The 27,101-nt window shown below is 48.9% G+C and overlaps 1 protein-coding gene and 1 long non-coding RNA gene across 2 annotated transcripts; one reads left to right on the top strand and one right to left on the bottom strand.

The window, feature by feature from the left end:
• The first annotated feature begins 13,296 nt into the window (after window positions 1-13,296).
• On the top strand, window positions 13,297-22,603 carry LOC133245991 (uncharacterized). The gene is made up of 3 exons (XR_009735837.1): window positions 13,297-14,707; window positions 20,074-20,174; window positions 21,607-22,603. It is a non-coding gene; the product is annotated as an uncharacterized LOC133245991 (long non-coding RNA).
• A 2,033-nt stretch (window positions 22,604-24,636) lies between these two features.
• On the bottom strand, window positions 24,637-26,316 carry MAGEF1 (MAGE family member F1). The gene has a single exon (XM_061413821.1). It carries the CDS (start codon window positions 26,079-26,081, stop codon window positions 25,158-25,160), a length of 924 nt encoding a protein of 307 aa, XP_061269805.1. The 5' UTR covers window positions 26,082-26,316; the 3' UTR covers window positions 24,637-25,157.
• Window positions 26,317-27,101: the final 785 nt, after the last annotated feature.

Raw genomic sequence — 27,101 nt, 5'->3', positions numbered from 1 at the left:
TCCCTGCTGGCCTCCCCAGCCTCTGATCCCCAAGGCTAACCTGGGTACCCTCCTCTGGGACTCACTGTCACCTATCACTCTCAAACCTTGTCATCTCTGTCACCTTCCTGCCTCTCTGTAGACCGTGCATGCGTACTAAGTCAGTTGTGTCTGACTCTTTCTGACCCTATGGACTGTAGTCCGTCAGGCTCCTCCGTCCATGGGATTCTCTGGACAAGAACACTGGAATGGGTTGCCGTGCCCTCCTCCAGAGGATCTTCCTGACCCAGGGATCTAACCCATGTCTCTTACGTCTCCTGCATTGACAGGTGGATTCTTTACCACTAGCACCACCTGGTATATACTGTAGGTGCTCAATAATGCTTGTTGAACAGAACAGGGCATCTCTAGACAAGGCCTGATATTGGGGGCCTCTTTAGAGCTGATGGCTTCACTGGGAGGCCTGGTTGCCTGGCGGCAGCTGCACTTAGCCTTGAGGGACCAGTTGAGGAGGAGGCCCAGGAGGCAGAGACTGTGCACTGCCCTCAGCCCAGCCGCCCGCCGGCCCGTCTGTTCCCTGTCACAGCCGAGCCCGTCTCCTTCTCACTGAGCAGGTCTGGGGCTACCGCATTCCCTCCCTGTCAGGCAGGCACTGAGGGGCTGTGTGTGGCCAGGTTGGGGGGAGGGGACTTTAAACAAACAGCCCTGGCCCCAGCCAGTGCCGAGGCTCACCACCCCCGCCTCCCCACAACCCCCCAGACAGAGGCGGCTCGCTGGACCGTGTGACAAGGAGCCAAGAGCCAGCCGAATTCATTTAGCAAGAAAGGATCTAGTGCTCTGCCTCCTGCACCCCCAGATAGCGCCTGGGTGCCCCTCCTGCTCTCCTGCCACCTTGGGCCTTTCACCCCCTAATCCTCCAAGTGGGGAGCGGTCACGTGGGCCCCCAGCTCTCGACAGGAAGCTGTCGGCACTGCTGGCTCACAGGGCCAGCTCCCTCACCACCGGGAAGGCAAGTCGCTTTCCCCCAGCCCGGCTTGCTGAAACCCAACCCCTCTTTCCAGCTGTAGCACGAAAGAGCCCCAGGCCCGGCCTTCCCCCGGGACCCTGCAGCCTGCAGATCTCACGGTCAGGGAATTTTCCCTGTGCAGTGTTCCAAGCCAGCAGAGCCTCCAGAACAAAGGGCAGGGAGAGAAGCGACCATCCCCCGACCCCCCACCCCACCCCCGCGCTGAGCCCCCACCAATCCGGGAAAGGGGAGACCCAGAAGACAGAGACCATCCTTTCTGGGAAGGCCAGTGCCTTGGGAAGCAATCCCGGGAGGATCCAGGCCCACATGAATGTGGAACAGTCAGTCCCCAATTCTTCTAGCCCTTTCCTCCCAGGGAGGACACTCACCTAGGCTTGCCCCCTGACATCCCAACAGCCATGCATGCTGAGTGTCAGAGTCAGGCCAACTCAGAAAGGCCTCCCATGCTCTGCAGAGAAGGGAACTGTGGCTTGTTATGGGGGAGGCTGAGGTTCCAGAACTTACCACCCCTTTACCTGGGGAGAAGCCTATAAGAAAAAAAAAAGTGGCTTTTGTTGCTCCTAAGAACTGACTTTCCTTCTAAGGAGCAGGTGTGGCCAATGTTTTGGCCACCTGATACGAAGACTTAACTCTTTGGAAAAGACCCTGATGCTGGGAAAGATTGAAGGTAGGAGGAGAAGGGGGCAACAGAGGACGAGATGGTTGGATGACATCACTGACTGTCAAATTCATGGACATGAATTTGAGCAAACTCTGGGAGATAGTGGAGGACAGAGGAACCTGGCTTACTGCAGTCCATGGGATCACAAAGAGTCAGACATAACTTAGGGACTGAGCAACAACAAAAAGACTGTTCCTGAAACCTAGCTTATAAACTGTTGTCAAGCAGCAGTTCTGGTAATAGTAGAATAGAACGGAAAGATCCCATAAAGCCAGGAATGGTCTGAACCCCAGCTTCACCACTTATGAACCATAGGCTGGTTCAGCTGGAGGGATCCCCTGAGATACATTATCAACAATTCTGAGCCTCCTTTCTCTCACCTATAATATGTGACTATTATTTGCCATGCCCGTCTCTATTCATTTAGTGACTATTAAGTACCTGGATACCTACTGTGTGTCAGGCTTTAAGTTAGTTGCTGGAGACTAAAACATAACTGCATCTCCACCTGAAAGGTCACATCCAAAGGTGTGTCTGAAGGTGCTTGGAAAACCGAAATGTTGAAATAAATAGATAAGGACCAGCTGTAATGATCTCATTAACTTCCTGCAAATGGGGCTGCTAAAGTGATTTTTAAAGTTCTTAAAAACAGTTTTAAGTAAGCCAGACCTGTCTCTGTAATCTGGCCTGCACTATTTATTTGCTTAGCAAACCGTTTCTTCATAGATAGTGTAAAAGGAAAGACTTCAGACCCGCCTGAGGCAGAATGTATCCCAAATTTAGAGTTAGTGGGGTTGCTCTGAATTAATTAGGTCTTTCTGTAGCTTAATGTATAAACCTGGGCTCAGGAAATTTGGCCTTTAAAGCAGGTGCCCTTTCAAATGAGGTGGGTTTCATGTGACTATTTTAACTTCAGCTCCATTACCCTTTATGGGCTGCAGGGCTGGTGAGGGGAGCCGGAGGGGAGGGTTCTGGTGTGAGTCTGCTTCCGTGAGTAAGGAGCCAAAGGAACCGTAAAACAGCTTTCTCCCAGCTCGGTAAATTCACACTTTCAGCCCCTAGGCGGGGGATCTCCTCCAGCCGAGGTGAAGGGACGTGCCAAGGCTCCCAGTCCTACTTATGGGGCTGGTTGCCTGCTGGTGTTTCCTTCTTCATCCTCTCACTGGCCCCTCATCATCTTTGGATTTCCAACCCCCTTCCCAACTTTACTAAGGTGTAATTGACAAATAACATTATATAAAGTGTACAGTGTGATGATTTGATAAACATATACATTATGAAATGATTACCACAGCTAATTAACTACAGCTATCACCTCACATAGTTACCTTTTTTTTTGGTGATAGTATTTAAGATTTCTTATCAAATTTCAAGTATATGATACAGTACTATTCACTATAGTCTCTAGGCTATACATTAGGTCCTCAGAACTTTTTCATCTTATGAAAGTCTGTACCCTTTGACCAGTATCTCCCCTTTTCCTCTCATCTCCCAGCCCTCAGCAACTCCCACTCTATTCTCTGAGTTTGATTTTTTTTTAGATTCCACCTGTTTTACCATAAACTATTTCTCTTTCTCTGACTTTTTTCTCTTTGCATAAATGCACTCCAGTTTCATTCATGTTCTTGCAGATGGTTGGATTTCCTTCTTTTTTAAGGCCATTGCATAAATATAAGAATCTTCTTTATCCATTTATTCACCAACAGACACTAGGTTGTTCCCCTATCTTGGCTATTGTGAATAATGCTGCTATGAACCTGGGACTGCAGCTATTTCTTTGACATAGTGATTTCATTTCCTTTGAATATATACCCAGGGTGAGAATGTTGGATTGAATGATCTAGTTTTAGTTTTTGGAGGCACCTAATACTGTTTTCCATAAGGGCTGTACCAACGTGCATTCCCACCAAGTGTACAAGGGTTCTCTTTTCTCTGCATCCTTGCCAACATTGTTATTTCTTATATTTTTGATAACAGACATCCTAACAGGTGGGCTTCCTAGGTTGTATTAGTGGTAAAGAACCTGCCTGCCAATGCAGGAGACATAAGACACTTGGGTTCAATCCCTGGGTAGGGAAGATCCCCTGGAGGAGGGCACAGCAACCTACTCCCATATTCTTGCCTGGAGAATTGCATGGACATAGGAGCCTGATGGGCTATAGTCCACAGTGTCACAAAGAGTCGGACACCACTGAAGCAACTTAGCACACACCATGCACACATCCTAATGGGTATGGGATATTAGCTCACTAGGGTTGTGATTTGTATTTCCCTTATGATTAATGATGTTGAGTATCCTTGCAAATATCTGTTGGCCATTTGTGAGTTTTCAGAAAAATCTCTATTCAGGTCCTTTGCCCATTTTTAATAGAGTTATTATTATTATTTGCTATTGAGTTGTAAGAGTTCCTATGTCTTGGATATTAACTCATTTTTTGATACGTGGTTTGCAAATATTCTCTCAGATTCCATATGTTGCCTTTTCATTTTGTTCGTTTCTTTTTTTTTTTTTTAATAATTATATTTCTTTTTGGCTGAGTGGGGTCTCTGTTGCTGCTTGGGCTTGTCTTTAGCTTTGGTGAGTGGGGTCTGCTCTCTAGTTGAATGCAGGCTTCTCACTGCAGTGGCTTCTCTTTCTGTAGAGCGTGGGCTCTGGGGCATGTGGGCTTCAGTAGTTGGCAGCTCCCAGGATCTAGAGCACAGATTCAGTAGCTGTGGTGCATGGGCTTAGTTGCTTCACAGCACATGGGATCTTCCTGCATCAGGGATTGAACCCATGTCTCCTGAATTGGCAGGTGGATTTTTTACTGCTCAGCCACTGGGGAAGCCCTGTTCATTGTTTCTTCTGCTATGCAGAAACTTTATACTTTGTTGTAGTCCCACTTGTTTATTTTCGCTTTTGTTGCCTGTCCTTTTGGAGTCAAATCCAAAAAATAATTGCCGAGAAACAATATCAAGAAGCCTTTCCTATACATTTTATTCTAGGAGGTTTAAGGACTCAGGTCTTATGTTTAAGCCTTTAATCCGTTCTGAGTTGACATCTGTGTATGGGATAAGATCGGGGTCCAGCTTCATTCTTTCGCATGTGACTGTCCATTTGGACTTCTTGTTCAGGCTTGTGGAGACCTATAGACTCCCCAGCCATCCGAGGGCAATCTGAGCTCCAGGTCCCTCTCTCATTTAAGAACCTCTGGGCTAATTCTGAAATTCCTCAGCCCCCACACCTCCTCTTATTACCTGCTTGGTCAGATTCCGGGTCAATGGTCCCTTTAGCCAGTCCAGCACCACAGTCACTAGCCATATGTGACCTGTCTGAATTGAGCACTTGTGGCCAGTCCGAATTGAGATGTGCTCTGAGTGCAAAATATACACCAGATCTTGCTGACTCAGTGTGAAAAGAGTAACATGAAATACTTCATGAATAATTTTTATATTGATAACACATTGCAATAGAGCTTATGGCTATATTGGGTCAAATCAAATATATTAAAAAATTAATTTCATCTGTTTCTTTTTAACTTTTTAACGTGGCTCCTAGAAAATCTGAAATTGTACCTCTGGTCCGCATTTATGGCTCACACTCTGTTTCTCCTGGATGATGCAGCTCTAGAGCATGGGCTGGGGGTGGGTGAATTTCAATGACCTTCCTAAATCTCTGCTTCCTTTTGTTTCAAATAGGCTTAAAAGTACCTGCTTCAGGTGATCATCACAACTCAGATGAGTTAACAGTTGTGAGAATGCCTAGTGTGTACGAGGTAACATTAACACATGTTGTTTCCTTTCCAGATCACATTTTCAAAACACCTTCTCGATCACTGGGTCTCCATTTGGGATGCACCCAGATTCACCTGGGAAGTGTTTTATAAAATGTTCCTAGGCCTGGGGTCCCTTTCTGGTTTAATTGCTTGGTGGGGCCTGGGCATTAGCATACTTTCAAAGCTGCCCAGGTGGTTCTTCTGCCTAGCCAGGGTTGAGAAGCCCCTGGCTTTAGAAGAGCTATTTGCTCCTTCCCTGCTCAATCCTCTGACCTCCTTGCTTTACATGCTTTTATCACTTGCTTTTATTACGTTACATGTGTTTTGTGCTACTTTAATTATAACCAACGTTTCTGAAAACCTACCAAATGCCTGGCACTTTACATATATTCTCTCTAATCCTTCCCACAGCTCTGCAAGTAAATTAGATTAACCCCATTCTGCAGATGAGGAAGCAGGGGCTTAGAAAGGTTAAAGTAACTTACTTGTTCAATAAGTGGAGGGGAGGCAGGGGGAAGTACTCAACCCAGCCAAGTCTGACTCTGGAGTGCAAGCCATTGACCATGAGACTACACTGCCTTTGTGTTCAATTCTTCAGTAACTAGCTATAAGCTTCCAGGGACAGGGAAGGTTTCTTCTTGTTTGCGGAGGGACTCAAACAATGCATTCACTTGTGTTGTGTGCTGTGCTCAGTTGTGTCCAACTCTTTGAGACCCTATGGACTGTATCTCACCAGGCTCCTCTATCCATGGGATTTTTCAGGCAAGAATACTGGAGTGGATTGCCATTTCCTTCTCCAGGGGATCTTTCTGGCCCAGGGCTCGAACTCACATATCCTGTGTCTCCTGCCTTGTAGGCAGATTCTCTACCCACTGAGCCACTGGGGAAGCCCAATGCATTCAGTAGGCCCTTTGATAAATACCTAATAAACTTCAAAGGACCTGTTGGAGAGCATCCCTGGGCAGGCTGATGGGCCAGAGGCCCACCTAGGAATTAGGCTGCTGTCCAGCCGCGGGCCAGCGTTCTCAGGGCTGCCCTCCCCAGGCAGGCCGCTAGCAAGTGCAGGAAGTCTATGGAAAGGACAGCAGGCACGTGGCAGAGGCTCCTCGCTTTCCAATCTAACATTCTTCTATAATCAATTTCTCCTGGCAACTCTCTGGCCTGGAAGCAGTGTTGAGAACCCAGGCTCTGCAGGGCCAGGATGGCAAGGGGCCTGATTTGTGCGGCTCTGAAGTGGTGGCAGGTGCCCCAACCTCAGCCCAGCTGTGCCTCCCCTCTCACAGACCCCCTCCCCAACCTGCTGCAACCAAGGGCTTCTTGGATTTTCTGGGGCCAGCTCTGAGTCCATATCATCTTATTCTCTGCAAAACAGGCAGTTTATCAAAGGTTGACTAAATGTGATTCAAATTGTCTACTTTGGTTAAGACTTCAAATATGAACATGCTTAAATCAGGGGGTGGAAGCTTTACTTTGACCCACACAGTGGGCTCCTCTACAGTTGTCCCAAAGGAGGACAGGCCAACTGCACAGTGACACGGGAAGGTGATTTTATGTCACAACAAGTGATGGGGGAAATCACTTCTGAAAATGGCATAAGCACAGTTTAAAAATTTTTTTTAATAAAAACGGGGTGGGAGACCTGGGAAGGAATGATACAAGAATGTTGCCATTGGTTGTGTTATGGTTGTAAAATTATAGATAATTCTTTTTCTTGTATTTGCTAAATCTCCTGTAATACGTCTATATGACTTTTACAATAAGTAGAAAGAATTCCTTAGGGGTGATCCATCCCAACAAAAACCATAGGATTTAATCATTACTCCTTTGTTCTTTGCCTCAGTCCAGGCTATTTCACCATCAATCACCCCTTCCTGAGATGGCAAGAAAAGAGGGGAAAGCTGGCCAGCCCCTGCCCTGGGGTGAGGACTCAGGCATCTTTCCCCACAGCCAGTTTGGGGGTGGAAGACTAGAGGGCTGCCTGTCCTCACTCCCACCTGCTTCAGGAGCTGGGTTCTTGTCCTCCATCATCAGGCCCCTGTTGCTCTGCAGTGAGCAGGAAGTGAAGTGAGAAGACCTCCTTCTGGGGCTCCCCAGTACCTCTCCTAGGTTTGGGGCCAAATGCTGGAGCAGGTCACTTTTGACACTTGTCCCAGCTGGGCACAAGGGCAGGGCAGCCCTGTGGCTTAGTCTGGGGTGTGCAGGCTTGGCAGGTGTCCAGAAGTGGAGTTACTAAGAGTAAACCGTTTCCCCTCTCTTGGTAGGCTTTCTCCTCTCCCTGGAGTGGCTGGGGACCCCACCCTGAGGCTAGCCAAACTCAGCCCACCCTGCCGCTTTGGGCTGACCAGACAGGCAGGCAGTGGGTAGAGTGGTTCTGAGCCATGGACTCAAACGGGTCCTGGTTCAGATCTTGTCCAGCTTTGCTGCTAAGTAGATGAGCAACGTTGGGAAAATGACATCCGGTCAGAGCCTCTTGTGAAGAAGGGGCTAATAACCCCTGTGTGGCAGGGCTGTGATTAGGGTCAATTGAGAGAAAATGGATGGGAAACACGGAGACAGGCTCAGCAAACAAGAGCAGTTACTATGGGAGCCACAGAGCTTCGGTCTCCCTGGCCCCTCTTCAGCCTGGGGCTGGGGCAGGGGGTGGGTAGTGGGTAGTTCCTGGATTTGACCCTAAAGGATCAGTCCCTTTTAGTCTGCTCCTCTGGCCCTGCCTCCTCTGGCTTTGGGAAAGTCATGTGACTCCAGGCTGCCCACTTAGCCAACTCTGCTCCTCCCTCTCTTTATGTCTGCTCGCCTCTGGAGGAGTGAGGTAATCCCTGGGAAAGAACCTTGCTCCTCCTTGGGGGTATAATCACTGTCCTCTTGCTAGAGCTGGATGATGGTAGGGAGAGAGAGGGCTGGCCTCAGCCTGGCCCTCCTGCCCTGGCTGTGCCCCCTGGCATGTTTGGTCAGGAGACAGAGACTCTAGTCTCGAAGGCTCTGCTGGTGTTCCCCTGAAAACATCGACAGGCTCGAGGAGGGGCAGATTTCTGAGGGACAATGGCTATTTTTATAGTGCTTGCAGCACTGTAATAATAATATTAATCACTGTAATTATTATGTGTGGCACTGTAGCATTTGCAAAGCCCTTTCTCATACCTCATTTATTCCTCACAACAAACAGCCTCGTGGGATGATATTGCTATTATCCCCATTTCACAAATGAGGCCATTGAGGCCCAAAGAGTAAATGATGACCATAGGTGAGTGAGAAGTGATGGCTCCTGATTGCAAATTCTAGAGAAATATGGCAAACAGGAGCTCAATAGCTAGACCCCTGGGGATTTCTCCATTCGTTCTCAGTGCCTGCACACACTAAGAGGAGGTCCTTTCCGTTCTCTGTTCAGTAAAGTAAGTGAGAATCTGATTAAAGCAGAGGTGGGGAAAGCAGCGGGGAGGGGCGATGATTTTCCCCAGGTTGTGAGTATGAAGTTAACGAGTTGAGAAAGCAGATGCCTCTGTCCCATAGAGAGTGAGTTGGCTGTACGCTGGGGGCCTGTTAGGCGGCCCCCACCGGTATACAACCCATCCCTTCCTACTGTGTAGCCCCAGCCTTGGAGAAGAGAACAAGGTTCACCTTTCTGGTGCATCCCTGGCCTTCAGGGGAAAAGAAATCTCTGGAAAGGTTTTCCAGAGAGCAAGACCCCCGTCCCTCACCACCCCCACCCCCGCAGCCACCACCACACACACACACATACAGTGCTCAGAGGGACAGGAATCTTTCCACTTGTCCTGGGCCTGGGTCAAGTGTCCACATGTCACCGACCTGCTAGAACAGGGCGGCATGGGGGCAGGCTTGTCAAGACCAGCAGAGAGCTGCTGGAAGCCAGCCCAGCGTCCATCCCCACCCCCACCCCAAACCAAATGGCAAAAACTTGTTTCAAGAGACTGGGGGGTTAAAGAAAAAGAACTTTAGACTTCCAAATTGCTGCAGTGGGTGTGCTATGGAGGATGCAGGAGGAAGGGAAGTCCCGACCAAGTGTCCTGAAGCTCGTCGTCAGTTTAGTTTGGCCACTGCCTGGCCCTGCACCTTTGCCGCCAGCCGTGCGATGGTACTATTTTCAGCATGAGTGGCAGAGCACACACGTCCTCCACACAGTCAGTTGGTTTCCCCACTGGGAGGTCTTGGGGCCCCACCAGGGGTGGTCAAGCAGGGCTTCCGAAGAGTTCCTGAAAACTTTATGGCTCTTTTTGCTCCTCTCAGTGCCTCTCCCAGGAATTGCTCAGATAATAAAATACAGCACTAAAATAACAGTGACCATTTTATTGATCACTTACCATAGGCCACGTTCTGTGCAAGGCGTTTCATTTGCATTATCTGATGCATTCCCATTTTGTCCTGTTTCTTCTATACCCTGCTCTAGAAAGAAATCTACTATGTAGAGAATGAGTATATGGCTTCCTGTTCATTAAACTTGTGGCTGATGGATTTGTCTCTTTAAAAAAAACCTCCCCCTTCCCCCTCCCCTGCCCCCCAACAAAAAAAAAACCCACATTGTTTTCATGGGAAAAACAGACTTCATTTATGTTGCTTTGCTTTGCAAGAAAGCTTCCAGGAACCTCAGTGGGCACTACTTTTGCAGACATGTCACCTAAAATTCACAAGTATCTTTCTAATCCCAGCTGTTCTTCCCATCAGGGAGGCTGGATTTTAGAGTCCGTTTCTTTGGCTTTTCCCTCCCTTGCTCAGCAACTGAGGCCTTTCCTAGCAGAGTTGGAGCTGCAGAGGTTCTGGGTCCAGCCATGGACTGGTGGGCCATCGGGGACCTCGACAAGCCTCCCCTCCTAGCCACAGGGGCCTTGGGCTGCTGCAAGAGCTGCCAGGAGGGTAGAGGGGTGGTGGGGAGGGCTGTCGGTGTAGGGTGGGAACAGGGGAACATTCCTCCAGCTGGTGGCAGGAGCTGACTAGCCAGAGGCCTTGTTCACGGCCCAATGCAGTGTGGCTCTTGTGTTTATGAGCTTTGTGAGATTTAGAGCATTCTGTATTAGCCACAGGTTTTTGGGGGTCACATCAAAGGTTAGAAAGCCATGGAAAGAGTTCTTTCCCCATGAATCACACTTCCCCAAACTGTAATTCTCTGAGAGGAGCCGGCTTGCTTTATGGAGCTGGCAGGAGAAAGGGGATCACAGGGGCTCCTGGAGAGTTTTCCTGAAGAAAAATTCTCTGGAGGGCTAGACAAAGAAATTCTCAGAGAGAAGCCAGAGGAGGAGAAAAATCCACTGGGACCAGGTTGATGGACCAGGGTTTGGGGGTTGGGATGATGGGGCAACAGGACTTCAGATGCCACTGGCCAGGAAGAACTGCATTGCTCAGCTCCAGGGCGCACCCTGCCTTGTGCAGTACACGACCTGCACAGCCATACATAGCAACACTTTCTTTGCTCCCTCCTGGATAATTGGTTATATCTCTAATGGGCTCCCACAGAATCCTCTAGATAGTCAAAGAATATGATTATCATGTGCTTATCTGCACCCCATTCCCAACCACTTCCCAGTCGCACTTTTGGAAACAAGGACCCTATCTTCTTAGCCTTTGTTTTTCAGCCTGACTCAGAGTTTAAGCTCAGCAAATGTTTGTGGAATGAATAAACATTGTTGAAAGAATTCTTTTAGCATTTGGGGACTGGTATGTGTGCTGTGTGAGGGCTAACTCAAATATTAGGAACCAAGAAGAGCTTTGATTTCTTTGAAGAGAAAGTATTGGGTTGGTCAAAAAGTTCGTTCGGGTTTTTCATCAGATGGTATGGAAAATCCCAAACGAACTCTTTGGGCAACCTAATACTATCTAAATACATCCACTCCTTTAAGACCCAGATCAGCCACTGCCTGCTTTTAGGATGTCCCTAGGATGGATTTTTGTTCACTTAGTTCCTCCTTCATTTCTCAAACACTTATAAGTCCCTGTCTCGGGCACCATGATGGGGTGCCCTTGAGAAACCCACAGTCCTGATGGGGTGATGGACACACTGGCTGGTCATTACAATGGAGTGGTCAAAACTGCTGAAACAGAAGGGAAATGTGAGGTGTGGGCAGGGGCTGGTGAGCATACGTGGAGGGAGACCATCTTTGCTCAGCTCTTATCTAGGCTTGGCTCTTCAGCACAGAGTTAAGTGTCTACTCCAGGGTCAAATGGCTAGTGAGTAGATCTCAAACCTGATTCTTCAACTCCATACCCTGTGACCAACCACCAGCTTTCTCTCTGTACTTGAGCCCAGGTCTCAATAACCTGTCCACTCAAAATCCCCCATAGCCTCACAGAGCCTCTTATATAAGAGGAGGCCTCAACCACAGCTATGAAGTTGATTCCTGAGCCATCCTGATGACCTGTCTGGGCTTCCTTTTATCTGTGGTTATCCTATTAACAATCCAGCTTGTTCCCAGCTCCACACCTATCTCGCTCAACAGTTTGCTGCTCTGCTGACCTACTTGGCAGCTCTCGTGCTCCCTGCTTTGTTCCCCAGGCTCTGCCTGGCAGTTGCCCTCATGGTGGATTATGGTGCCTTTGCACCCTCGGGCACCTGGCCTCCAGGTTGTCATGAGACACTGGGGGCTTCTGTTCCTCCAGGTCTGGGCACATCACACTTCAACACGCCTCCTGCATAAGACGAGCCCGAACAGAATCCCTGCTCTTGCTGCCCAATATCCTCAGCCAGGCTCCTCTACTAAGACTGTGCCTCTTTCCTAGGCTTACCAACCAGGCATTGCCTATCCCTGCCCTGTGGGCTGCAATAGGAGAGATGCCATGGGCTCCAGAGTCAGACAGACCTGGTTCAACTTAAGCACCTGTCAGTTTTCAGAGGTTCCTTAACTTCCCTGAGCCTTCTTTTACCCTCTGTAAAATGGGAATATGTAGTACATGCCTCACAAAAATATACATACAATCTGTACCTGGAACATGATGAGGAAGTGGGAGCTGACAGCATCTACTACTTGTAAAACTTTTTTCAAAAGCTTTTCATGTATCTAGGCTTTGGCTCCTTTGAGCACAGAGAGGTTAAATGTCTACTCCAAAGTCATGTGGCTAGTAAATAGGTCTCAAACCCAATCCTTCAGCTCCACGTGTTGAGACACCGCCCCATCTCGCTTCTGTGCTCAAGCCTCAGCTTTGATAGGCTGTCTAATCTATGGATCTTTTTTGACCCTGAGATGTACAGAGAAAGCCTGAGTTAGCCTATTTTACAGCAAGGGGACTTGGGCTCAGTGTTTAATAAGTGAGTTGCCCTCGGTCGCACTGCTCATCAGGAGGGAGCTAGGTGAGAACCACTTGATCCTGCATTCTGTGGCTTCAGAATAAATCCTTCCCATCTTTCTCCTCTACTGTCAGAGCATCCAGCCCTATTCTGAGAAAGCCCTCTCTCCCCACTATCAGGGTGTCTGAGTCCAGGCATCATTCTGGTTCTTTCCACTGTCCTAAGCAAACCCTTCAGGTGGAGAATGTTGGGAAGGACCCTCCAGTGGCTTTTGGGGGCTGAAGAACACAGTGCCCAGAGCCCTGGGAAGGAGGATGCTGCTGGCTGAAATCCCCTCCTCAAGACCCTGCATCAGCCCAATCTCTGTTCTCCCTGCACCTCAGCCCCTAGCCAGATCAGCCTTGTGGCCAGTTGACGGCGCCGCCCAGTCCCCAGCCCCCAGCCCTGGGCTGCCAAGGTTGGCAGCCTCGTGGCCACGCTGCACAACTCTGCGCCTTTCCTCCTCAGTTTATTCCTTCCAGATACTCAGTTGCTGCTTTTTCTTTGGATCACTTTTCTGTGTTATGGTATTTCAGTTGTTTTTCCACTCCTTCCCCCACCCTCCTACCTTCCCCCCATGGCAGGATTCCTGAGAAGACTTGCTTTTGGAGAAAGCTGCACGCACATCTGCTCTCTAGCTGCAGGGAGGGCCCTGTCAGGGGCTCGGGTCTCAGGGAGCCACGCCACACTGGGCAGTGGAGGCCGGGGGGCAGGGTCCATGGGGCATGGCAGCAGAGGCCCGTGGTGGGCATGCTTCCTACAGCAGGCAGAGCTGAGCCTCAGGGCCTGGGGGTGCTGCCAAAGACCTGGGGCTGCAGCTCACCAGCTCCCTGGCTCTGCTGGCTGTGGCTGCTGGCTCGCTCGGCTCAGATCTGCGTATGCCAGACTTGAGGTGAGAGAGAAACCAGGAGCCTTGGAAAATGCCCTGGCTCTCCATCTTTTTTCGTTGGAACTTTTTTGTCAGTGGTTCTAAGGGGTTAGGGGTCTTGTGTGTGGTCGATGTGGGTGCAGTTGTGTGTGCTAGAGAGTATATGCTGGTTGCATGCAGGCTTGGAAGTCACAGAGCCTAGGTTTGATTCCTGACTTCCCATCAAAGGCAGTGTGAACTTGGGCAAGTCACCATGAAGTGGGTGTGATACCATGCCTCCTTTTCAGCCTTGTTATAAGGGTGAACTGAGTTAATACATGAGAATACTTCCCGGCACATCGTAAGTGCTCAATAAATATTTTAGCTATCATTATTATATATGCATGAGGATATGTATGGAATTTAATAAATCTGGGGTGGTCCTTCTTGGACTTTGGAGTGTGAGAGTCACCTGGGAAGCTTGTTAAAAGTGCTGGCTTCTGGGCCTCACTTGCAGAGACTCTGATCCAGCAGGCCTTGGGTGGGCTCAGGAACTTACTTTTTAATCCAGAGACCCCAGTGGTGTTGATACACTGGCCCAGGATCTGCTCTGGGGTGTCTGAGTGAACAGACCCTTGGGACCCTGGGCTCCGGCACCTCCATCAGAACTGCTTTGCAAATGTCACTGGAGAACAGATAAAAGAAGGGTGGAGTGGATGGAGGCCCAGAGGTGGGCAGGAGCCATGCCGGGCAGAGGCTTGAGGCTCCAGGAAGGAATTAAGGTGCTGGAGTTTTAGACACAGAATTGACACAATTCTACCGAGCGATTGGGTTGGACCAGCCTGGTTTACAAGCCCAGGGCACAGCAGATGGCAGAAAAAAAGAGGGTGTAAAACTGCAGTTAACTGAAGGCCAGGGTGGCAGGAGAGTCTGTGCCTGGACAGAAGCAGCAGCCATATCTAGAGGAAGAGAGAATCGCCCAGATTGAGCAGCCGTGTCAACTCCCTGCTCCCTTAGGCTGGGCATCTGAACTGCTGGCAGAGCAGCCAAGCAGGGCCTGATCTTCACAAGCTGATCACCTCACCAGCTATGCCAGGCTGTGGCTGGACTCAAGGGCACGACTTAGGATAAGAAACTGGCTCTGTCGACTCCTCTGTTCAAGAGCTTACAGGTTTGTTTTTTTTTTTTAATGTTTTTCTCTTTCCCTCTTAGTAAAGATCTTTTAGAAAAATTCTTTGTTTTGAGTGAACTAAGAAAAGAAGGAGGTGGGATGTGATGAGGCTGCGGGGAGGGCTGGTTGCTGCTCCAGGGAGGGGTCTGGGGAGATCAGCGATGAGGCCGCTGATGGAGCAGGCCTGGGGTGAGGGGTGGGGGCACCTCTGAGACCTGGGGCCTCACCTGGCATCTCCTTTCAGACAGTGGATTTAATGTATTTAGTAAGTGTGTGTGAAGGTGAGTGAGTGTGCTCATGTGTATGTGTGTAGGCGTATCTGCACACCGGTGAGTATTCCATGCCTGTATGCTTTCGGTTCATTTAATGACAACCCTAAAATATTCGTTGAGTGTATACTATGTGCCCAGTCCCTGTTCCAGATGCCTGGGATACATCAGTGGACAAAATGCAATCCTTGCCCTCAAGGAGCTTACTTTCTATGGGGATTTTGTGTGTGCAGAGGGGATGGGTATATGTTTGTGTGTATGAGTCTATTGTGTACACATATTGAAGAAAGAAGAATAATAACATGTGAGTGCACAGGCACATCTGGGTCAGGAACCAGCTGCCATTTTCTAGGCATGTGATCCTGGGCAAAATATTTCACTTTTCTGAGCCTTGGTTGGTTTTTTTTTTTTTTTTTTTTTACAAAATCGGAAAATGATCCCTTTCTCTCATAATTGTTGTGAGACTAAATGTAAAAATACTTGGAAAGCTCTAGGCAAAGTACCTGATATATGATAGTTGCCAAATGATATTTTTTTATGTCTCCTGTGGGGTTGGAGGAGATATTTGTACGTGTATTGATATATACCAAGTGTGCATTTGTGTCTGGGCAACATGCCCTGTGTGTCCGAGAGGCTGAATGTGTGGGTTCTCCCTGAGTGGAACCTCCCTCGCTGGGGATCTGTCCTGTGGAGATACCTCAGATCTGGTCAAAGGTGATGCTGTTGCCTGGAAAGTTCCATTCCAAGACAGAAGGTCCTTTATAAAGCTGGGAGAGAAAGGCTGCTAAGTCTGGAAGCTCATGAGCTGACCCATTTCAGCCTTGGTTAGGTCTGTCCTGAGTCCTTCCAGCCGCAGTGCGACTGTGTGTTTGTACTTCTCTTTTTAATGCACGCAAAGACTCTTGGCCTCCCTGTCACTGACACCAACTTGCAACAACTTGCAGCTTCTGTTTTCCCACTTCCATGAGTCCCTGGCCATGCTATTGCCTCTGAACTTTCTTCTTATCCCCCAGATCATTTATTAGAAATATAATTAGGAAATGGGCCCAGAAGGCCACTCTGGGGGCAGGACTGAGTTTCTGTGTAAGCTGCTTGGGACTGCCAAGACCCTTGCTTTCAGCAAGAACTTGAGCTTGTCAAGCTTCTGCTCTCCTCCCTCTACACTCTCTCTCAAGGAGAAAGCCCATGGTTTGGGCTACGTCTTCAAAGAGACTCAGAGTGTCTACCTTCAGCCTCAGTGTCCCTCCTCTGCCCCAGCTCCAAGTATCCATCAGATATTCAACTGAGCAGCTGAGACTCAGGGTAACTGATGACATAGCCATTTTCTTGACCACAAACCAGCTCCCCCTGGGCATCCAGCTGTTCTAATGAATGACTCCAGCATTCTTCCAGACATGACAGCTTGAAGTTCTGAGTCATATCTCACATGTCCCTCTGTTGCATTTCCCAAAGCTGATCAGTTATCCAGTCATTTCAAGCTCGTCCCCCAGCCTGTCCTTCCCACTCTTGTTCCTGCTGCACCACTCCCCACGTCAGGCTGCCATCCACTCTAGCGTGGAGTGGCCTCCCTGCCTCCAGCCTCCCCCTTCACGACCAGCCAAGCCACTGTCAATGTGCTCACGGTTTTCCCGCAGCCACTGTCTCTCTCCATCCACAGCGCCCTCTCCTCTCCTCCACAAACTCTGCTTCAACCTAATTGGTCCCCTTATGGTCCCCAGGACACCGCACGCTCTTGCTACCTGACCTTAGCTGGAGTGGTTTCCCTTGCCTAGAATCCTTTCCTCCATTCCAACCTTTTACCTAAATTATAGCCATCTCTCATGGAATACAGCATCCCTGGCTGAGATGCACCCTATGGTTTTAAAAACATGATGAGGAGAAGCTGGGAAATGTGGAGGAAAGGAACTAATTGCTAGTGATTTGCATAGAGGTAGAGGATTTAATCTGGAGAAGGCAATGGCACCCCACTCCAGTACTCTTGCCTGGAAAATCCCATGGATGGAGGAGCCTGGTAGGCTGCAGTCCATGGGGTCATGAAGAGTCAGACACAACTTCACTTTCACTTTTCACTTTCATGCATTGGAGAAGGAAATGGCAATGCACTCCAGTGTTCTTGCCTGGAGAATCCCAGGGACGGGGAGCCTGGTGGGCTGCCGTCTATGGGGTCGCGCAGAGTCAGACACGACTGATGTGACTTAGCAGCAGCAGCAGCAGAGAATTTAATTTACCACTGGGGCAGACTTTTGCTTTGTTTTGGGAAAATCAACACCAATCTTAAACTGTGTAGTCACCGACAACGTGAGTGCAGATGTTCACTGTTCTGGTTCAGCAGTGTAAACAGACATGCCTTGGGAGACAGGGACTGCCTTTTTTTTCCTTTTTTTCCTAAGATTTGAGGAAAAGAGTTGTGGAGGAAGGGAACCTGAACTGGTCCCGGTGGAGGCAACTATTTTCAGCTGAAGTTTGGAGAGTTGCTTGTAAGACATTGCAAGCAGAGACAAGCAGGCTTCCTAAGGAGGTTGGAGAGGGCCTGGCACTGCTGCTTTGGGACCCAGGTGATATTTCTTGACACAGAGTTGGGGAGAAGGACACGCTGTCCACCCCTGCACACAGAACACAGCATCCCTCTGGTACCCTGGTGGCCATCAGAGGAGGCAGCAGCCATGGATGCTAAGGACCCCCCATGGGACCATCTCTGGCAGACGCTCCTTTCATGGGCCTCCATAAGCCCCACATGGTGACTGCTGTGGATAGATGGACTTGTGACATCCTTTGAGATGTCCCACTAGGAACACCCAGAAGTATTTGAGGACATATTGCATGGAGTGGGGCTCAGTGTCGTGACTCATTTTGTTAAAGTAGCAACAAATCATTTCTACCCTTGGCAGGTGAAAACTAAATACACTAGAGACAGATATAAAACTGTACTGCCCTGTTAACTGTGGTTGCCTCTGGGTGCCAGTGTTCTAGAGAATCCATTTTCTTCTTTATATTTTTATGGAACTCTCCAAATTTTCCACTACAAGCACTTATAATTAGAAACACAAACGCTACATATAAGGAATATTTTCTCTTTCCTTCCCCTTCAGGGCCCAGCGGAAGGCCCTGCTGCCTCAGGCTGCTGTGGTTTCTTCCTCTGCTGAGCTCCGAGGGTAACTCTTAGGTGCAGATCTGTGTTTATTCATTGTTTTAGGTCCTTGTGCCAGCTCCTTGAGGAGAAGGAACACTCCTACTTCTCAGCCCTCCCCCATCTCTCACTCTGCTTGTAGGAGCTACTTCTCAGAAACCGCCTGGCCTGCTTCCACCCTTGGCCTTCACACTCATTGTTCCATCTGCTGGCACCCCCTCCTCCTGGGTCCCCCGACTCAGACAGCTTGTGGGCTTCCTGCTTCTCACCTTCAGTTTTGACTCAAATGTCTCAGTGGCGAGGCTTTCCCTGAGCAGGCTGTTTAAAATCGCACACCCCCTTTCCTGCTTTGTTTCTCCCTGCAACATAGACTCCATCCACCATGCTGTGTATCATACTTCCTTATTGTCTATCTCCTCATACTGACCTGCAAGCTCTAGAGGACAAGGATTTTTGTCTGTTATTCTCTGCTGTAATCTCACCACCAGGATGTATGTACAGAAGGTAAGTGTTTGTTGCAATGAGTGAACACAGTTTATAATAACACTAGTTCCCATGTGGCAGATCTTGTGCGAAGTGCCTGGTAATCCCCTCCTTCAGGCTTCATGGTGTTTTGAAGTAGGTAGCTTTATCTCTCGGAGAAGGCAATGGCACCCCACTCCAGTACTTTTGGCAGGAAAATCCCACGGACGGAGGAGCCTGGTAGGCTGCAGTCCATGGGGTCACTAGAGTCGGACATGACTGAGCGACTTCACTTTCACTTTTCACTTTCATGCATTGGAGAAGGAAATGGCAACCCACTCTAGTGTTCTTGCCTGGAGAATCCCAGGGACGGGGAAGCCTGGTGGGCTGCTGTCTATGGGGTCGCACAGAGTCAGACACAACTGAAGTGACTTAGCAGCAGCAGCTTTATCTCTGTTTGAAAGATGAGGAAACCAAAGGTCAGAGAATTAGGTCCTCAGCTGAAGGCAGACAGGAGAGCATGGCAGAGTGGGGTGAAAAGCGGATCCGTCTGCCCTGGGGGCCAAGGACGTGCCATTGTAGGAGCCCTCTCTGGCCTCATGGCGGCCCCTCCCTGTGCTGACACCCCTCTGCATCTTGGGCACCAGGTCCCCCACTGCAGGAACCACAGTGCTGCTGCCCAGAGCTGGCATTCCTCCAAATGGGCTCCCCTCCCAGTCTGGGTCCCTTCTGGTGACCCTGCAGTCAGAGAAGCCAATTTGTTCCTCCTGTTCCTTACTGACTCTACTCTGGGTGCTCTAGGTAATGGTATAAAGGAGCAGGCCCAGAGGTTTTCTTTCTTCTCCCGCAGCCCCATTTTCCCAAAGGGAGCTTGGGTGCTCCCTGAGAACCTTCTGCAGACCAGCAGGGTGCACTAACAGCAAGAACCAGGAGATTCAGGTTCAACTTCTGGATTCACAGTTCACAAGTTATGTCATGACCTTGGGCAAGTCACTTAACTTGTGCACTGACAGCATGAAAGGGATTATGCCTTCCTTGTGGTCTGCCTACAGTGTTGCAATGACAGCTAATGCAGAATCTGCCTCATGGGGCTGTTGTGTAGAAGTGAAGTGAATGTGGAAGTCGCTCAGTCATGTCTGATTCTTCGCGACCCCATGGACTATACAGTCCATAGAATTCTCCAGGCCAGAAAAATGGAGTGGGTAGCCATTCCCTTCTCCAGGGGATCTTCCCAACCCAGGGATCAAACCCAGATCTCTGGCATTGCAGGCAGATTCTTTACCAGCTGAGCCACAAGGAAAGCCAAGACGATGCTTACTTGCCTCGTGGTACAGAAACAAGATTCGTCCCTGAAGAGCCACTGACTTGCCACGTGCAGGCCCTGCTAGAGGGTGGGTATTGTCTGAGTACTGTCACAACAGAAGTGAAACAGGCCAGTGGCTTTGTAAGACTCACACAGCCTATGAATGACAGGTGATTCTTGCACCAACCTGGCAGCTGTCTTCCAGGACCCTGAGGATTTACCCCATGTGGACGTTACAACTGACCATCACAAGCCAAGCACGAGACAGGATGGAGACTGGTGAAAAAGGAGGAACGCCTTCTGGAGGTCAGTCTTCAGGTCCTAGGATCAGGGACAGGGATCCCCATACCCCAGTTCTAGTGCCCCAAACCCTGAGGGGTCTGGGAGATCTTGCCTCACCTCTCTGGACTGAGACATGGAAACCTGGGTGGGGCGGACTCTGGAAGGCTTCAGGGGTGCTGCCTGAAGGTGGGGGTGGAAAGCCCCATGTCCCTGGAGAGGAGGAGTCACTGAGCAGGTTCTGGGAACATGGGATCACCCAGCGCACTCCCCACCCAGGCCCAGAGCTCTAGGGACGCAGGTTCTCTGAGCAAGCATACTCAGTCCTGGGGCGCCGGGGGGGCGGGTAAGTGGGGGGGCTTTGATTGAAGTGGTGAGTTTTATTAATGGTGAATGGTGAAAATGGTGTGTTTGCATATCTTCTTAAAAGTTCTGGTATGATTTAAAAATGATTGGTTCGTTATCCACTTAGCAGAAGAATAATTCAGCAGAGATGATGAGGAGGTGGCGGGGGTCTGTCAGTAGTATCCCGCCTTGATGAGCACCTCAGCCAGGATGCCCAGGAGAGTGATCAGCAGGAGGCCGAGTCTCCCATTGTTGAACTGCTTCAGGAAGAAAAATTTCATCCAGTTCACCTTCGACTGGCTGTTGAGAGGGTACTGGAGTAGACAGGGAGCCAATTTGGTTATCGTCTCGGTTATCATCTTAGCACCATGCCTGATAGATAAGGCTTAATAATTGTTGACTGCTATTGTTATCAGTGGCGACTAGCCTGGGAACTGGGCAGGGTCTGCAGTCAGCTGGTAAGATGGGTCATGGGTGTGGATTGTAGCTAACCATTAACTCTAATCACCCACTAATCTTTCCTAGAGTTTCAGTCCTCAGAATTTGGAATTCCTTGTTCAAGGTCACATAGTCATGACTTTTAAAAGGCCCTGATTGGGACACTTTTCAGAACACCTAACCTCTTTAGTCAGTACACTATATTTCTGCTGGGAGGTAATTGTTGCCATCTCTGCTGGGCTGCACAATTTGAGGACTATTTTGCACAAGCATCAATTGCCACCATAACCAAGGCATGGAGCATAATTATCTCAAGTGGAAATTGTGATTGAGCCTATGAATTGAGGCCTGATTTACAGGGGCTGTGAATGAGCTGCCACCTCCAGAGCCCTTCGTGACTGTTAGATGTTGGGGCTGTAATCAACTGGAGCCTGTTTCCAAACGCCCACTCTTCAAGTTCCAATGGGTCAAAAGTCCTGACTCCGCTGAATGTCAAGATCCCTGCAGAGTCTGTGGCAGAACTGAAACTTTCCCATTGTCTAAGACTTGATTCACAGTTTTCAAGGGACTTCTCTTTCCTGGCTTTGTTACCTAGTTGTGGTAGAGTAAGTATGATCTGAAGTAATCCATCTGCTATCACTCTCCTGACAAAATCTCTTTGCTCTCCCACCCACAGTTTCACCCAGGAAGATCTAGTTCTGTTTGTGCCTGAAGGGAAAGAAGACCAGGGATCCCGGCCTTCCTTCTCCCTCATGTGAGTGACTGTAATCCATGGGGGAATTCATCTCTTGCCCTCACCATGGCCAAGGTCTGCTCTACACATGGGCCCAGAGGCCACACTTTTAGTACTTCGGAGAAGCTGATGATGGCATCTGTGACATGGGAGGTCTTTCATCCTGAGGCAAGGGTATGAGTTCTGCCAGCCCTCTGTACCATCTGGAAGCAACGTTGGGACTATTTGCAGGTTCACAAATGGTAGTTGATTGTTTCATGGCATGAAAGACTTAATTTGAGCCTTAATGGAGAGAGCAGACTAACGAAGATTGAGGAAACATGGCCTATAAGAACAAAACGTGCTGAATTTGAGTAAAGCTACACATTCTACACATTGTGGTCAGCACTCAGAACACTGTGGGTAGGCAGAGCTGGAACCAGTGTCCACAGATAACTCTCCAACTTTATTTTAACCTCCTTTTTACCTTCTCACAGACCAGTCTTGTCCTAATTACCTTGGTTATACAATCCTTGTTTGCATTTCCAGAGAGATAGCCATGTTTGCAAGAAAGAACATAAGTCCCCAAGTCTGAAAGGAGTTCCAAAAAGAAGGAAATGTGTAACAGTGAAAAGCTGTGGGGTTTTGACTCAGTCAGGCTTCAGTTCCAACCCTTGTTATGTCATATGCTATCTATGAGAACTTTATAGCTTCTCTGAGTTTCAGTTTTCACAGTTCAAAATGGAACAGATAGCATCTATCCTGTTAGATTGTTATAAAAATCATTAAAACATATGTAAAGCATTAAAAAGCTGGCTCATATTAGGTATTGAATAAATGGCAAGTATTAATATCTGTAAAATGAAGGTATTTCATAATACCCAACTTTGCAATATGGTGGTGAAAAGGAAAGGGGAATGCTTTTGGCCTGTAGCAGATGTCTAATAAATGGTAGTTGTTAGTCCTGTCTTGCCATGAACTATACTTCTGCCTTTCAGCAAAGTCTGCTGCTGCTAAGTTGCTTCAGTTGTGTCTGACTCTGTGCGACCCCATAGACGGCAGCCCACCAGGTTTTCCCATCCCTGGGATTCTCCAGGCAAGAACACTGGAGTGGGTTGCCATTTCCTTCTCCAGTGCATGAAAGTGAAAAGTGAAAGTGAAGTCGCTCAGTCGTGTCCCACTCCTAGAGACCCTATGGACTGCAGCCTACCAGGCTCCTCCGTCCATGGGATTTGCCAGGCAAGAGTACTGAATTGGGGTGCCATTGCCTTCTCCGAAAGTCACCTCTACTGCCAGTGAAATGGGAAGTATTTCTATTCTACTTATCCCATAAGGATTGCAGTGGCAACTGGCGTTAATTACATGTGCCTCGTTTGATTCTTGCAGTTGTGATAAATAAAATCACATACAATATATCGAAACCCAGACATGGGGCACAATGTACTAGAATGAAACACACTGGGAGGCAAGGGACTTGGGTTCTTGTCTTGTTGCTATCTTTTGTCAAGTGACCGTAAGCAAATCACCAAGTAATCAGACCCTCAGGTACAGACACTGCTGACCTCTCAACAGCTGTGCGAAAATACAAATGTGAGAAATTATCACTATTATTCCTTGAGGGTAAAATCAGTTTTCCCTTTTCATCTTTGGAACCCAGCAGAGTCCTTGGCATATAGTGGGCACTCAGTACTTTTGTTTAATGAATTAATATTAATAAACTGTCCAGAAGTCATAATCATTAGCAAACTTTTTTACCCATAAACTTACAGCTTTTGGTCTCACTGTGATTTTTTGGATCCCTGGGCTTTTATCTCAAAGTGTTTGTATTCCATGCTAACCTTAACATACTCAGATGTTATTCAGGTCAATGGAAAGTGCACACACACAAAAACTGGCAGTAAAGAAAGAAGGAAGTGGGTCTTCCATATATGGCAGCTGTAGGGGCCAGCATCTCAATCCTCCTACACCCAGCTCTAGTTTACCACTCATCTAGATTCCTTATTCTTCGATGTACCCATCCTATAGAATTCATCCTCAGAGTGAAGGTGGTGGGCACTGCAGAGGCTTGAGCTGCTTTTGTTGATGACTCTTCATGTGTATTAAGAATGTGAAAGATGTCTACAGTTCTCCTAATGGGAGATAGCAAGTGGAAAGCAGCAAGCAGAAACACTGATGAAGGTGCTGGGCTTCCTGGTGCCAAGGGAGAGATCGTGAAGACTTCTTGGCAGTAGTGGACGTCACACGTACCCTCCACCCTACACACTGTTCCAGAATTGTTATAGTGCTTGGTCCCTGAGGGCTTTGGTAGAAGAGGAAAACGTATGAAGATTGAGAGAAGGGAGATGGAGAAGACCAAAATGCCAATAGACACCATCATGTATGCACTGTAATAAAGTGCCCTGGGCCAAGTGCACTGGCCAAAGGCGGCTGTTTTCCAGATCTGTTATCTATCAAGTCATCCCATGTAACTCAAGAGCATCTTAAGTAGTCATTTTTAATACCATCTCCTCATTGCAACTTCTTTTCCTCACCCCCCTTCATGCCTCCCCCCCCCCCCCCCGTCTCCTCCCACCCTGTCTTTTCACCTTCCCTACACTGAAGTCCCACTAAAGGTAATTTCAGGCAAGCCTCACCCAATCACTCCAGTGGGGCTAGGTGTCTCGCTGCAGCCTTCAACTCACTGCACTGTAATTTCTGGTTTATTTATTTACTGTCCAGCTCTGAAGAGTAGGACCTTTATCTTGCTCAGCATGTATTAGTTGCTCAGTCATGTCCAACTCTGTTGGATCCCACGGACTGTAGCTCTCCAGGCTCCATTGTCTACGGAATTCTCCAGGTAAGAATACTGAAGTGGGTTGCCAGTCCCTTCTCCAGGGGATCTTCCCAGCCCAGGGATGGAACCGGGGTCTCCTGCATTGCAGGCAGAGTCTTTAACCTGAGTCACCTGGGAAGCCCTTTAATTCCCAAATACCCCCAACAGTGCATCACACAAAAGATGCTTAACAAATGTTTATTAACATGTACCAGGTTATACCTCTAATTGCATGCCCACCCCCCACCACCAGATATTATAAAAACTAAGCAGAGTTACATGTCAGCCTTTTTTCTTTATACAATAGACAAAAACTGTTAGAAAGCTAGAGACCATTCAGCTATTTTTTCCCCCTGGTACCAGATCATTATACTGCTGAGTTCCTTCAAATTATTTAAATACATCATTTGGTGCTGCATAATTTGTTCAAGACCACAGAAGAAAATGTAAAGTTTTTCAATTCATTTTACAAAACCAGCAAAAATCTACAACAAAATCCTACAGGAAAAAGTAGACGAATTTCATTTATAAACATCAATTTAACAGTATATTAAACATAGCAAAACTGAGCAAGATACAAAAACTAAATTCTAGTTACACGAACACAAATGCTACAGAAATAAAGACCCTCTCCCCACCGAGTCTACTTATGATGCAGACGGTAGCTTTTATATCCCCCCCCACCCCCATCCCTAGCTGGCCCTCACCAGAGGTGGGTGCTTGCCCTAGCCCTCACACTTGCCCCAGCTCTGGCCCTATCAGCCTCATCTGCCAGGGCCTCACGGTACTGCACTGGCCAGTGCTGGGGTTCTTTCTTATGGAGCTTGGCCACGAACCCCAGGACTTTCATCTTGCTGGTTTCCAAGTTGCTTCGGGGACCCCAAGAGAATTCACATTCCGGTGGGTTGGTGTGAGGCACACGCCTGTAATTGAGGTATCTCAGCTGCACGAAATCTTCCATAATAAGCCTCTTCGGGTACCCAAAGAGGAAGTGATACTTTGAGGGACGCACCCCCAACCGACGCAGCATCGCCCAGACCTGTGCCTCTCTGGCGCTATTACCTTTCATGTAGATAAGGCCCAGGATCATCATTAAGAGACCCAACCTGGGGCCATCTCCTCTCAGAGCCTCCTCCTCATCCTCAATAGGTTTTAGCTTGTTGATCAGGATGTAAGTGTGGTGCTTGCGGTCAAGCTGTTTCAGCTCGAAACCGAAGACATACCGCAGATGCTCTGCGGCCCTTGCGATGATCTCAGGGAACAGATCCTTTAAGTCTCCGATAACGTATTTCACCATCTCGGAGCGAGTGATGGGGCTCTTCTTCCTGTCCTTCAACAGCAGAAACTGCACCAACTCGGCTACCGTCCGATCCAGACGGCGGCAGGGTCTACGCCGGGCCAAGGTTTTGGCTGCCAAAGCCCTCGCGCCTTTCGGGGTGAGAGAGGGTTCTGTAGCCCCCTCCTCCCTTACAGCGCCAAGGTCCTCCTCGGGCCTCTCCTGCAGGAGGGGGCTCGGGGCCATCTCCTGCGAGGCGGTCAGAGCCTGGGTCTCACCGTCATGGCTGCCATCCATCTCCCTCTCCGCCTGAGGGATGGGGAGAGCCCCGCTCTCGGGTTTCTGCAACATGTTTTCGGGTAGGCAGGTGCAGAGCGCGTACGCGGGCCGCGGGGTGTGCGAGCCGCTGCACAAACCCCGGTGGAGGGGTTGGACAGCGGCTAGGGCGGCTGCAGGAGGACTAGGAGAGATGACACGGGGTTTTGCGGCTGCTGGGCTGTACCGCAGAAGGCTCGGGACGGTTGCCGCGGCGCGGCCACCGCGCAGTCTCAGTGAGCACTCGCTTGCCGACTTGCCAGACTTCTTCCGGCCAACTCAGCCAAGATGGCGGCCCTGAGGTCGCGCGAAGCCCGTCCTCTTCCGGCTCCCGCTTGGGTAGGAGTGCTCACAGGCTTCTCAGGATGCCCAGGCTGTGGAGGAGTCAGGGCTGATTTTTAGTCTGACAGGCTGGAGGCGGGAGCAACCAGACTATCCTAAGGTTTCAGTGTAGAAGGATGAAATAGGGATGGAGTTCTAGCCACATCCCTTCAGCAGGTGCTTATTTCTAAGTGCGCTTGTCTAAGATTTTGAGTGATTTACTGTGTCACAAGTGCGGTCTGCATGGAGGTGAAGCCTGGGAGATAAGGCTGTGCGGGACAGTTCGTGACAGACCTTGAACACGATGCTCGAGAGATTGAAATCTGTTTAAACAGGGGGGATTTAAACTAGGGAGTGTCCGGATCGGATCTGTATCATCTAGTCTCTCTGGTGGCCCTGTGGAATATGGATTGGAGAAGTGCTGACCAAAAGCTGGGAATCCAGCTTGGAGTATTGGCATTATTATAGTGCAGAATAGGAACTGAGATGTGGCCTGTCTTGTTCATTGGCATATCTCCAGGGCTCAGAACAGTGCCCAGCACATAGAGGCACTCCATAAGTATTGTAAAATGGATGACAAGAGGGTACGGATAGCAGATTCTACAGGAGTCAAAGAAGATGATAAAAGATATATCGAGGTACAGCTGGCAGAAATAGTAACTAACTGGAGGAAAGGGGAGGGGTTTTGTTTTTAACCTAATCAGACTTAATTACTCCTATTATTTATTTCTTTTT

The sequence above is a fragment of the Bos javanicus genome, chromosome 1 (assembly GCF_032452875.1).
Source record: "Bos javanicus breed banteng chromosome 1, ARS-OSU_banteng_1.0, whole genome shotgun sequence".
NCBI classification, from domain to species: Eukaryota; Metazoa; Chordata; class Mammalia; order Artiodactyla; family Bovidae; genus Bos; species Bos javanicus.
This window is presented reverse-complemented; position numbering and strand designations above follow the sequence as displayed.

What these genes read in the sequence shown, in the direction of transcription:
- MAGEF1 (XM_061413821.1), bottom strand. Translation starts at nt 26,081, where the DNA reads ATGTTGCAGAAACCCGAGAGCGGGGCTCTCCCCATCCCTCAGGCGGAG.